Below are 13938 nucleotides of genomic sequence, written 5' to 3' on the forward strand. Positions count from 1 at the left end.
TTCTGTATTTATGAGAAATATGTTCTGTTTTTACGTGAAATAATTTATGTTTACGAGAAATATTTTCTGTTTTTACGAGAAATAATTTCTGTTTTTACAAGAAATATTTTTCCTGGTTTTACGAGAAATAATTTCTGTTTTTACAAGAAATATTTTTCCTGGTTTTACAAGAAATATTTTCACGAGAAACAATTTCTGTTTTTACAAGAAATATTTTCACGAGAAATAATTTCTGTTTTTACAAGAAATAATTCCTGGTTTTACAAGAAATTATTTTCCTTTTTTACGAGAAATTATTTCTGTTTTTACAAGAAATTATTTTTGTTTTTACAGGAAATATTTTTACGAGAAATATTTTCTGTTTTTACGAGAAATAATTTCTGTTTTTACGAGAAATAATTTCTGTTTTTACGAGAAATAATTTCTGTTTTTACGAGAAATAATTTCTGTTTTTACAAGAAATATTTTTTCTGGTTTTACAAGAAAAATATTTTGTGTTTAATGTTACCTGTTAAAAGGGCCTCTGGGAGAATATTCAGACAGAATAATGGAGGAAGGTAGCACAAAGCTGATGTATATACTGTATGTAAGCACTGGCTTCCTCTTTATATAATTTGAAGAGTGTTTTTACATGAAATATTCTCTTTGGATTGAACAACTGACTAATAAATGGATACATTGTTTCAAAGTTGTGCTTCTGGTTTCCTGCTAAACTGACAATAGGTGAATTTAATGGGAGGATGTTATGAAGCTTTGATGCTCTAGATCACAGCTGGCCTACTTCTCCTACAGTTACAACCATTTAGATCTTTAACTACATTCTTGAGACTAAACACAGTACAGAAAGGAGAACTTAATGTATATCCTGTTTGACTAAAGACTAAATATGAGAGGGATCACTGGGCCAACAGTTCATCATACTTGTAGAAAATTATTAATAACTTAAAAGTTAAAGCCTGAGATTTGTAAAAATTATTCTGTGATTAAAAATGAGTGTTTTCTTAGCATTTGAGTTGCAGCCACGTGGCAGGGTTAGTTCACCGTGATCTAATCTCTCTTGATTCTTCAAAACACAAACGTGATGTCTGTACAGGTATCATGTTTTATTATGTTATCATGAGAGCTTACTAGAGATAAACATAATTAAACATGAGAACAATTAGGCTTGTTTGTAGTGAGTTTTAAACTACGACATTACATTGTATTTTTGTTGCAATAAAACAAAATATATACTGTATATAACCGTATATATGATCAATTCTATATAATTATTCTTCTATTTTGCTGCTATATCTCAGAAAAAGCTTTCAAATTATCATGACTTTCTTTAGGACACCTCTCTTGTGATGACAACTGTGCCATCAATCTGCACCTAGGATCTACAACACAAGCTAATAGCCTATCAGTTACAGGTGAACTATATACAAACACTCACAAAGAGTGATCCTGTTTCACTGTTCCTATATACAGAAACACTTGTGATTAACAATGAATGACCTACTTTCATTTGTCTTATTATTTATATTTAAACGTTCCCAATAAAAGGAGTTAATCATTGTAAATGGACAAAATTTGTGAATTCTAGTATTGCTATACAATGAAAATATTAGAGAAGAAGAAAGAATCAAACCTTACAGGTAATGATGCCTTAGTTGTTCTTCAGGTTTTGTGTTATACCGCCACCTGCTGGTCACTGATTTTCATTTCACAGTGAAGCAGCGTGTATATATCCAGGGGCATTTGTTGGGAAAAAGAAACAAAAACAAAAATGAGCAGACTGTAATTCAGGAAATATTATGTAACATACACATATAAATGTAACAAATGTGGCAATTCTTGCAAGTTGTATTTACCAAGCTAAAAGATTTGGATATGAAAACTTGATTCTATTTATATACCGGTAATGATAATTGAGAGACGCCGGGGCAAATGGCCATTCAGCCACTGACCGGCCACCACCAGGGGGCGTCCTAGACTGACCAAAACTATATCCTCCAGTCATGAGTAAATAAATAAATACACGGTTAAATACAGAAACAAATAAATTAAAATGCTCCTGCTATGTTGTTGGTAGCGACCAGCGTGTCGGCGAGTACAGCAAGATGCCGGTGTATCGGATTAACCGGTGCCCGAATCAACTGATTGCGGCCTCGGTGTGACGTAATGTAGGCGTGTCTCTGCACGAACCAGGAAGTAAACATCGGGATTTCTTCAAATTCTGGCTGGGCGTTTATACAAAAGTTGATTCGAGATGCAGAAAACGTTGCCTTGTGAAAACATCTCCCCTCATCTCAACAATTAAAAAATTAACAGAATACCAATTAAACTGTCACAACAAACACGAAAACACGATTTAGCCTACCTGTTCGATGGTTTGTGGCCTTATCTGCTCCTGAAGCTGTCACCGATAACAGCCCTTGTTTTGCATCTTTCTGTCCTTTTCCTGGTAGCTGCTTGTTATATAAACACTGTTTTTATTTTACGACTTTTCTGTAGTTTCTCCGCCATTACGCGCTGATCCGCTGACGTTCACACATGCGCAGCCGTCTCTAATTAACCTCAGACAGCACGCGCTTCCAGTGCACGAAACTCTCTGGCGCGCGCCGAGCAGGAAGTGAGTTTGACAGACAGGTCAGCGGGCCAATGAAATTTCCACTAAATACTTTTAGTGTTGATGTGGAACCGTTTAATATTGTTATCTTACAGAAGTGTGTTACATTCACTTGAGTAAATAATAAATCCTGTTTTTACCAGAAATATTTTGATTTCACAAGAAATAATTTCCGTTTTTACAATAAATAATGTATGTTTTTTTTGAGTAATCTTTTTCTGGTTTTACGAGAAATAATTTATGTTTTTACAAGTAATCTTTTTCTGTTTTTACACGGAAAAAAAATCAGTTTTTACACGGAAAAAAAAATCAGTTTTTACACGGAAAAAAAAAATCAGTTTTTACGAGTAATCTTTTTCTGGTTTTACGAGAAATAAATTCTGTTTTTACCAGAAATATTTTGTGTTTTAACAAGAAATAAATTCTGTTTTTACGAGTAATCTTTTTTCTGGTTTTACGAGAAATAATTTGTTTTTACAAGAAATATTTTCTGTTTTTACAAGAAATATTTCTGTTTTTACAAGAAATATTTTCGGTTTGATGTGGGCAGCAGCACTTTGTGAAAAAGATTAGGCCTACTCGTAAAAACGGTTCTATTAATAAAGCATTTAAAAAAAAAAAAAAAAAGATTACTCCTAAAAACAGAAAATATTTCTGGTAAAAACAGATTTTATTTTTTACTCAAGTGAATGCACTACGCTTCCATACTGTTCACATTCAATTCAAAGACAAATGTATGGTGTGAGTTTAGCCGGCAGCAGGCACTTAATAATACAGATACAGCTGAAGCTTTCTTCCTGAAAAAACAGAAGACAACATTTAATAAGGTTTTGAATATTTATTTGTTTAGAAGTAGTTCTCTGCTTTGTAACATACCAGCCTGTTGTTCAAGGAATATTACAGAGGTACAGGTTTTTACATTTGACTCTGTCACATCCATAGATTCATAGACAAACTGGGCAGACGTCACCGTCACGCTGCTTCACATGTCCTGTACTATAGTCACCCAACTCAAATAATCACATCAGATCTGTGTCATTTTTAATCATCCAGCTGAATCACTTGAATATTTGTCCATGCATACATAAGTATATTAGATATGGTAAAAAATATAGCATTTGGAATAAATACTTCATATTATTTTTAGAGCAAACTGTCAGACAATACTTGTTATATACTTTTCACAATACTGTATGTACATGTATTTGGCTGGAACATAGATAAAATATAATTACTATATTTAACCCCATGTGAAACAGATTTGAGTTCAGTTCTTTGGTGCTAAACCAGATGTGTTCATATTATTCCATCTGGGTCACACTGGATTAAACATATAGATGTGATTTCCATAAAGAATTAATGCACAGGCACGGAAGACCAGGAAACACCACTGACACTTCTCACAGCACGGACCTCTTAACCCTTTGCCTGCCCGTCTTTAACATACAGACAGTCAGCAGTGATCCGATGTGCTGCTGATGCTGACTGCAGCATCACTGTGGAGAAAATCTGTGCTACTTTATAACCCAACAAATCATAGTCTGATGACTAGGCCACTGTTTTTGTTGTAAAATGCAGTCAGAGTTAAGAGCTCCATGTAATGAAGACACTTGTCCCTATTAGTCAGTCTAAATATTCCTATTTTAGTGCCTGGAGACGGAGAAATGATGCAGCATCAGTGGTCCGATGAAGAACTTGATGCAAACAAACCCCTCAAAGATGTAATAAAACCTTTGATGTTTGGATTTTTTCAGTAAAATACAAATGCTGTAAATGTTTCAGACTTTGATTAGCTGTCTGAAGTCTTGTTGTAGACCACAGGAACTGTATGGCAGTTGTTATTCTGAGTGGTATTCCCCTTTAAATTTTAACTTTAGTGAGAAAACTGGCTTTGATTCTTTTCAACAACCACACAGAGGAAGGTTACATTATTGATCACTTTGTTTCATGTTTGGCATCTGCAGAGGTAACAGGGGTGCTGAGCTGTAAACATTTTATCATTTTAACATTTTATTACTCCTGCTTTGGGAGTATGGGTGCAGGTTTTCAGTAAACAAACAGAAAAATACCTTGTTAAGGCTAAACCAAAGTCACTCATGCTACCCAGCAGAGCCAGACTGATGTGGGGAAGAATTTTAGGGTTGATACTGATTTGACACAGAGATTTGTGTCACTCCCAACTCATCACACACTTGGCCTGGTTCCCTGAGCTGTGCACTTTGAAGCTAGTCCATTAGACATCGTATGTAAAAGCTCGACGAAGGATGCTGCACTTTTTCAGGCAACAAATCACATTCTAGAGACGATAGATTAGTCAGTGCAGCAGCTGAGACACTATGATGTTTCACTAAACCTAACAAGACGTGTTTGTGCTTAAAGACGACCAAAGAGGGGCTCAGAGTGGCAGAGAATGTAAATATAAAAAACAATACAACACAATGGATCAAAATGGGAATCAAACTTACCAAACATCACCACCACACGGGCCGCCCCCCTTTGTCACATCTTTAAGCTGCTGATGGGGTACCTACTGGATTACAACGTGACAGTCAGGGAACCATTACCAAATGACAGGAATGCATTAGGAAACAGTGGAGTCAGCATGTGCTCTTTGTTTGGATTAAATAAAAAAGAAAATGTGTTTACATTGATCGACCAGATCAGCTGATCATACTGGCAAATTGACATCAGTCGGACTCTACTGCCTAGTTTCTGATTGATAAGGTAGTATTTCATTGATATTGCTTCCTTTTTATTTGCAAACAAAGCCATCTCTCTGTTTGTATAAAAAACATTTTACTAGCTAGAGATGTGAACTGCCTGGAGGAATAAACTGAATGATCCAGTCCGTTTAAAGGCAGATCATGTGATTAAATATCTGAAAAAAAAACAACATATCCAGACTCATTCCTTACTGTCAGCCTCTGTTATAGTCATATCAGCCATGCCAGTATAGGTTAAACTTGCTACATTTTTTTGTGGAATGTGTCACAGCCAGTCTGACATTCATTGTGCATTTTGTAGCAGTTGCATACATGATTCGATTCGGAGGAAAAAGAAAAAGCAGGCGAACAAGGCATACAGTACATTAACATTTTAAACCGAGGGATGGCGACGCAGGGACAGAGGTTAATAACTATGAGAACAGGCAGTATTACAACATACCGCTGTACTACAGGACAGCCAGTAGGGGGAGTAACTGTATCGGCATGCAGCACCTTCCAATCGGTATCATCTTCTCATGAGAAGACTTTCTTCAGTCTGCCTGATGTTGTGGTTATAAAACTGAGTTGTTTTTGTGAACAACACAAACATTTTCAATAATAATTCACAGATGATGATCACCCATGAAGAACATGGTTACTATGACAAAAACTATACATTAAATGATGTCAAATATTCACTGAATAAGGAGAAATTTGACAAGAGGTTTTCAATTCTTAACACTTTTGGATATATATATCTATATATATATAGATATATATATATATATATTGGACACTGATATTAGAGAGGACTATTTACTGTACACAAACAAATACAAAAGTGCAGTATAAAATACAAGTTCTGTGTTTGTATATGATTTATAATCTGTTAGAATAACCTTCTAATACACTATGTTTTTAATAATGGCTTATGTCCAAATATGAAAACAAAAAAACAATGTCGATGCCATAAAATAAAATAATAATGTCATATTTCATATATTTGAAAGGTAGATCATGTGCTTAGTATTTTGCTTTAAGAGCTCGTTGATGATAAGAAGCAGCGGTTCACTTGCCATTCTGTGCATCCATTCTGATGCTTTGTATTCCCTCCCTACTCATCGTCACTATGGCGATGTCTTATCATCAGTCCCCCTTATTTGTTGCCAGTCCACTTGAGTAGTTGATGCAGCATATCCATAAACACCTGCAGGGCATGTTGGCAGAGACGTGACGCTCCGGTCTCAAGAGGTTCCACGTCTGACATGTGTCTTGTGTGGTATCTTATTACTCCCTCCGTGAAGGGTTTGTTTTGTGGCCAACTGGAAAGGTTTGGCGGATTTGGGCTCAGAGGAGGTCTGTGTGTGTGGACGTGAGGTCAGATGCTCGGGCCTCAGCGTGGTCCTTCAGGAGGTCAATTATGTCCTTGTGAGCGGATCCCTGTGCCACCGACAGAGCCGTCTGCCCGTTCTGGAGGGGAAATAGAACAGAATAAAATATTTTTTTGTTAAATTACACACGCTGCAGTGACTGATCTGATCCTGACAGGGTCAGTGTTGCCTCGTAACTGATCATTACAGCACAAACTGAACAGTATCTGCACCTGCACTGATGTGTAGTATTCTGTCTTCAAATGGCAAATTCCATTTAAGACTTAGAAAAATGCGACAAATCATAATCTAATCTAACAATTTCTTTCCAATGTCATGCAAAATGGGAGATCTTTCTTCAGGCCTGGAAAGTTCTGCAGGATGAAAAGGGCCAAAGGTAAACATAACCGGTCAGAAAAACATTTACTGTATCAGCAGCTCAATTTCGTGCCGGGAGGCAAGTTCCTTTGTTGGTTTTTAATAGCAGGCTATGTGTTTGGCCCATGGCTGCCAATCTTTTGGGGCCTTTATAGGACAGAATTTTTGTATATTAGCTGTATAAGATTATCCAAAACCCATTTTACAAAGGCAATAATTAGATAGATAAGACACCATGACTAATATTTTTGTGAAATTACTGGTTAAAGAATGTCATTAACATCCCTTCAAACTGGGGCACTCCATGCCACTAACGGCTTCCCGTCTGGACCATACATTTACCTCAGTTTTGTTGATTATTTATAATGCATTCACCTACAGTGCATTCAAAATGAGAATGCTTTATCCCTGCTTTCTCTAAAGTGCTGTTACAAACATTTGAAAGGCTGCCTCTTTACAGTTTAAGATTGAAGTGTGCTTGCTTGACACTGAAACCTCTAAGAAATTGTGGTTTTTGTGGCTCTCAGAATCGGCAGTATTCTGAATAAGCATGATTCTTGCAGGAAGCCTTGGCATTTCCAATTATTCCTCTAATCAAAGGCAGGATATTAGATGTTACAACAAATGACAGCAGATGAGGCTGCACGCGTCTTCTCTCGTGGGAACACGGCAAAACTCAAAACAGTGTGAATGTTCTGTATTAGTGTCAATTTTTTTCCACTCGTTACACAAACTGCTTCATTTGCATGCATATAATTTACAAGTGCTTAGCAGAGCTGCATATTTTTTTTACATTTTAAAATCATGCTCAGTAAAGCTACCACAAAATTTTGTCTCATTTGCTGTCATAAAGCAAATAATGCAAAAAGTAATGGGATTATTGGCCACAGCGCACTCTACTGAACGTCTACTGGTGAGCTGAAGACCTTATGTTTAATTCAATTCACTTCAATTTTATTTGTATAGTGTCTTTTACAAAGGAAACTGTCTGCAGGCACTCTACAGAGGCCCAGAGCCTGACCCCGAGCAGGCACTTAAAAACAGAATGTGGCAAGGAAATGTTGAAGAGGTTAGGCTGATAAAAAACAGGAGCAACAGTGTGTTTACAGGACTGTTTCTGCAGGGCAAGGCATCAGTCATGATGCGATCATTCCCTGACCGGGCACAGCATAATCTACGATCGACAGAAATCAATGCCCCAGGATAAACAATCATTGCCATTGACCAGCCTCTGAATGAATGCAGCCTTGCTGAGCCCCTCACACTGGTCAGCTCTGTGTACACATCTGTTACTGTGGGGACACAGTTACTTATTGTTTGTTATTGAAAACACCTGCACATCAGCATATAGCATCAGTAAGCACTCGCAGTGTACGGCACAAGGTGTGTTGTGACATACTGGTACTGATGATAAATCATTTCCATTTCTCTCCTGGCTGTAACACAGTGGGTGATAGTAATGCACCCTAATGCTGGTTGCCAGCGGCTGTATAATGGAAACAGAAGATGCCAGACTAAGTAGATCGCCATTAAAACCCAAAACTAAAGTGGTCCTTTGGACCAGGTAACAGGCTATAAAGACTGACTGCAAATGCCACATGATGAACTGCACTATATTTTGGATTAAAACATCCCCTTTTTAAAACTGCAAACTCTTCAAAACACAAAAGACTCTCAAGGATGATGAGTCCAATCACAAATCTACATGCATTACATTTACACAACCACAGGAGGGCGCATAGCTACGTAAAATGTACTCTAGCATATAGCTACAGTGTTAGCATTTGAATTAAGAAGTAATGTAAAGATAGAGTCAGTCTAGCTAGCACTGAGCTATACACAGAATAAATTTGTTTTTAAATAATTTTTTTTTCATTATAAAATAAATTTTATAATATTTTAATATTTTTTTTTACCTATTACATCTATGTATAGTATGCTGGGTGCCTGTATATTGCTGCAACTGTGAAATTTCCCAGTTCTACCTATCTAATACCATGACAACCCTAAAAACTTCTCAGTTTACAAGCAAAAACTATTGAGAACAACAGGGAGTGGAGGTATCACATCTTTCCTACACTCTAAATAATGTTACCACACCAGTATCATGTTTTAATTTTACAGTGTAAGGCTAACCTTATCTGCAAGGCTGGTGTCACAGCGGCCTGTCTCCAGCAGCAGACGGGCGAGGTGTGTGTGTCCGTGTTCGCTGGCGCACATCAGGGCAGTGGATCCCTCGCGGTCCTGGGCATTTACATCTGCGCCGCAGCTCAGGAGCAGCTTCACCATGGCAACACGGCCGTGGCTCACCGCGAGCATGAGTGCAGTCTGGCCCGCCTGGAGAAGAGAGTGGGAATTGGAATTGAGGTTAAGATTCATAGATAGGTAAGAGTGTGCTGTGGGGATCAGCGAGGAATGTGACAAAGCAAGTTAATTACTGAAGTATATCTCTGTATCTGGAAGGTAACAATGAGTAGATCCTGTGACCTTGACATGCTTCTGTAGCTTTATGTGCTATCTCTTTTCTTTCATAAATTCTGCATGGTTTAAAACAAAGATAGCCTTGCAGTAAAAGAGGGGAAAAAACTGCTGACTTTAACATGTTTTCTGTTAAGTGACCCACTTATAAACAACCTCTGATTTCCCCCGAGGACATCTTTTTTCCAGATATACTGCACCCCTGAAATCTTAAAATACAAAAGACAGCACAACAAATCATTTCATATTCAGGACAGTCATATTAACTGTACTGGCTTTGTTACCTGTCTGGAGCATGCGTTGACATCGCCCAGTTTCAGCAGTTGCTGTGCCACCTCCAGGTCGTCGAGGCTCTCAGCGGCTGTCAGTGCTGCCAGCATCACCGGAGTGTAGCCCGCCTTGTTCATGTTGTCTGTTTCACACAGGCCTGCAGAGAGAAAGACAGTTCCAAATATTATGCTCATCATCAGCTGTCAGAGCTGCTGTGTGTCTGTGTGTGTGTGTGTGTCTCACCAGTATCCAGCAGCAGTTTGACCACGGGAAAGTTTGAATGTGACACACTGTAGTGGAGCGCCATGTTCCCGTTGCCATCGGTCAAGTTAATGACGTACGGCAGGAGAGTGGGCGTGGTCAATCCCACCTGTCGTAGGTATAATCTGACGGTATCTGCCTGGGATTCCTTCTGACTGGACACCCTGAACCACTCCTTGTAGAGCACCACTAAAACTTGACGCTGAGCAGACAGAAAGAGACACATAAAAACACCTATGCCAGCAAGGTTTTACTAGCTTCCTGAACTTTAACTGCTTGGGCTATAGAGCAGATGCATATTCAGCCTGAGGAAGAACACTATAAACTAAATTACTCCACACTCTATGAAGTCTTACTTGACAGAAATTTAACAATAAACTTATAGCACAACGAAATCAGGATTGTTGATTGATATGATGAATGACTGATGAGACATCTAGCACATTTACTTTTAACACAGTCCACTGAAATAAATGCATTAATATAGGAAAATGTTAACATTTTAAAGAAGTATTCATTGTAGACCTATGAGCTCAGGCATGGTCCTGCAGAGGAGGGCTATCTCAGCATTGTTGGCCCATGAAACAGTGAGATCCATTTCCAGGTAGACCTGCAGAACTCATTTTCCTTAGTTGAAAACAGAGACCATCACCGTGACTACACACCACAGTGTTTTGACTTTTTTTGGAAGCCTGGGTGTTTCAGGATATCTCTTTAAAAATGTGCCAATAACTTGTGGCCAATAACTTATCAATCACTCTGAGTCAAGTCAGCATGGATTTAACTGAACAGAAAGAAATTCTTACCATCTCTTTATCCGGGGATGAAACCTCTTCCATGCGGTCCTTTACATACATGCAGGCGTCTATGAACCCCTTGTCAACTTTTTCCCTGAAAAAAAAATAACCCATATGACACAGTGAGGAGTAGTCTGGGTCCCCCCCCCCCCCCCCAAGTTCTTCACTAAATATATGTCAACCAGCACACTCTACATCTGTTCTCCCATTTGTTCCCAGGCGTAATGTGGAAATACCCTCCCGCCATGATAACATATGGCCAAGAGAGGGCTTCTTTTGGTTCTTCTTTTGGTTCTTGTAAATTCTGTCAGAGATGAAAACGAGAAAATAAAAGATGCCTCACAATCCTCCACAGCTCACACACATCAGTCAGCAGTCTGACACATTGATAGCACATGCAAACCTCCATGGTAGCAGTTTGTACTGAGTCACTGCACAATAATACCCACAGAGTGCTCAGACTGGTCATCCATCACACAAACTGTGCATTTCAGGCTGTATAAAGTCTAAGTAGGTCACAACATGTAGTGCAATGACACACACACACACACAGAGTTAATCAGACAGGTGCTGAATGATGAGTTAATATGAGTCCTGCCTTCTCCCAGGGCCCCCATCTACTGCCCTGTCAGCATACCTGACACAGATAAGTGATCAGCTGGTGACAGGAAGGACAACGCTGTTTGTTATTTGTCCAGGCCTGTGGCCGGGTCATGAAGTGTGTCTGTGTGACTACTGGAGACCTCTATTAGTGTGAGAGCAGCAGGGGCTGGAGTGTGTGTGTGTGTGCTTGTAAGAAGCTTACATGTGGAAACATGTGCAAGATACATGATGTTAGCAGGGTTGTACACAAGTATAACAGGTATACAGACAGTGTGTGTTGACTGAATATGTGTGTGTGGCCTACTGGATCATCATTCAGTGCCTGTCTCACGTAGCCTACAGTGTGCAGGATGGAGCAGCTTCACCGGCACAAAGCACTCTACAGCCACTCTACATATGTTCCTTCTGCTGCCCTGTTTTAATATATCCCATCAACAGTTTTAAACCAAGCCAATCAAACAAATGACACACTATTATTAAAATTAGAAATATCATATCTTCAGTTTAGAGATGCATTTTTTCCTGACTAACTTTCTTTCCACTGTGTCCCCCTCAACCCCTCTTACCTCCCCTCTTTTCTCATCTGCCTGAGTGTACTGTGTATGCTGAGCCTTTTGTGAAACTACTGCAGAGCTCTAACACCTTTTCTCTGTAAGCTTGTTTTCTCATCTGATTTCATATCTCATTTGTTCATTGATGTTTTTGGAAGTAAAATCATTGAAACGTCTGAGCTCGATCAAAGCTGCACATCGGTGATGAGACATCGTCAGTGATTTAATTTCTGCTCTCACCCTTCAGCCAGCTCCTCCAGCAGCTCCTGGCTGACTTCTGGATCCATCAGGTCTCTTTCAACCTCCTTCTCTTCACCCGCTGCACCTCCTCCCTCAGCTGAGACCTCTGCCTCTTTTCCCTCCGCCTCTTTTTCCTGAGCTTTTGCTGCCTCCTCTTGATCCTTCTCCTTTTCCTTCTCCACCTCTGGTTCTGAGCTCTCTTCCTCCTTCTCCTTCTCCTTCTCCTCCTCCTCCTTCTTCTCCTCCTCCTCCTCCTCCACCTTTGACTTCTCGTCTCCACTGGACTCCTCGCTGGACGTCGTCTCATAGCTTGCAGAGGATATAGACCAATTAGATACGCTATAAAGCTGTTTCTGTGCTAAATGATTGATGAGGTATTTACCTCAAAAGTGAGAACACACTCCCTAAATAAACAGACATCTTGTCTGTACTGGGCTTAGAAACGTTTACTTTTAAGTTTCTTCCCTAAAGGAAAGCATGTGTTTAGAGTTCAGATACATACACAAACATCAGTGAAATAACCAAGCAGGTAAATGAGAGCAGTAGAATCAACTCCAGCCAGGTCTAGGTGAATATTAACAGGTTACCCTCTAAACCTCAAATATGACATCAGAAAGATGCTCGTCTAATGCAGCATCGGCAGCATATTCAAAAACATCCTTTATACAGTATATACATAAAAATACATAGGCATGTTTACGCACTCACACACATGCAGCCTTGGACAAAACACAACCTTGTTAAGTGAGGAAAGGTTGGTGATATATTTAGAGCTGTGGGGGCTGCTGTGTGTGATCACTGGGGAGCATCATTAAAGCCCCTCTGTGAGGTCAATGATCAAATAAGTCTTATACTCAATGCCACCGATTCATGCTTATTTTCATGCTACACACACACACACACACACACACACACACACACACACACACACACACACACACACATATAAACACACACACACACACGCACACACACACACACACACACACACACACACACACACACACACAAACGAGAGGTGTTCAGGGGCCACAGCATTCCCTGGATTCCATAGGAGCTCAAGGGAGAGCAAAGATAGGTTAGACCATCCAAGAAGAAGAAATACAGCAGCCCACTTCCTGGTGTGGGTAGAAGTCTAAAGATAGTCAGAGAAAATATTGTTGTCTGACATGTTTGTCTCATTATAAATAACAATCTGCTCGATTTTCTTTGGAATGGAGCAGCGGTACATAGAAATAGATATTCATGGCAAAGAGCAGGAGTCAAAAAAAGAACTCTAAGCAGACTGGATATTTGTATATAACTTACTCAAAGCTAATAAAACACATTATAATACAGTTTGTTTGAAAGGAGGAGTTCTTGCAAAACTACAGATCATTTGTTCTTTGCTCTTGGCTGTGAGGGTTTGTTTGCAGATCATTCTGAAACAGGGAGGAAGGAACAGACTGCACAACAACACTCTGAAAAAACACTGCTAAGGTGAGCAGGTCAGACAACAGAAAAGCTCAGGAATTCAAGAACAGGAACACAGGAATAAAACAAAACCACTCATGGCAGCAATGTCCCGAAAATGCACAAGGTCATACCTCCCACTAGGTCTGTGATCAGAAGCAAACAAAGTAAAAATCAAGTAAAAGTTATACTCATTTTCTGTCCTAAATATGCATTTACTAA

At 39.1% G+C, this 13938-nt stretch overlaps 1 protein-coding gene across 6 annotated transcripts in view; it reads right to left on the minus strand.

Annotated features, from left to right (window-relative positions):
* Positions 1–3475: 3475 nt before the first annotated feature.
* kank4 (KN motif and ankyrin repeat domains 4) overlaps positions 3476–13938 on the minus strand; it is a 63262-nt gene continuing 52799 nt past the window's right edge. For 5 of the 6 annotated variants that reach the window (XM_028403973.1, XM_028403970.1, XM_028403971.1 and 2 more), the window contains 6 exons: positions 12265–12573; positions 10880–10964; positions 10056–10275; positions 9827–9969; positions 9201–9401; positions 3476–6786 (listed from right to left, as the gene is read on the minus strand). In XM_028403973.1, the coding sequence (XP_028259774.1) occupies positions 6664–6786; positions 9201–9401; positions 9827–9969; positions 10056–10275; positions 10880–10964; positions 12265–12573 (1081 nt within the window). In that variant the 3' untranslated portion in view covers positions 3476–6663. Of the gene's footprint in view, positions 6787–9200; positions 9402–9826; positions 9970–10055; positions 10276–10879; positions 10965–11065; positions 11175–12264; positions 12574–13938 lie in introns of those variants that run through there. The other variant, XR_003670500.1, reaches the window with a different exon arrangement.

The sequence above is a fragment of the Parambassis ranga genome, chromosome 4 (assembly GCF_900634625.1).
Source record: "Parambassis ranga chromosome 4, fParRan2.1, whole genome shotgun sequence".
Taxonomy (NCBI): domain Eukaryota; kingdom Metazoa; phylum Chordata; class Actinopteri; family Ambassidae; genus Parambassis; species Parambassis ranga.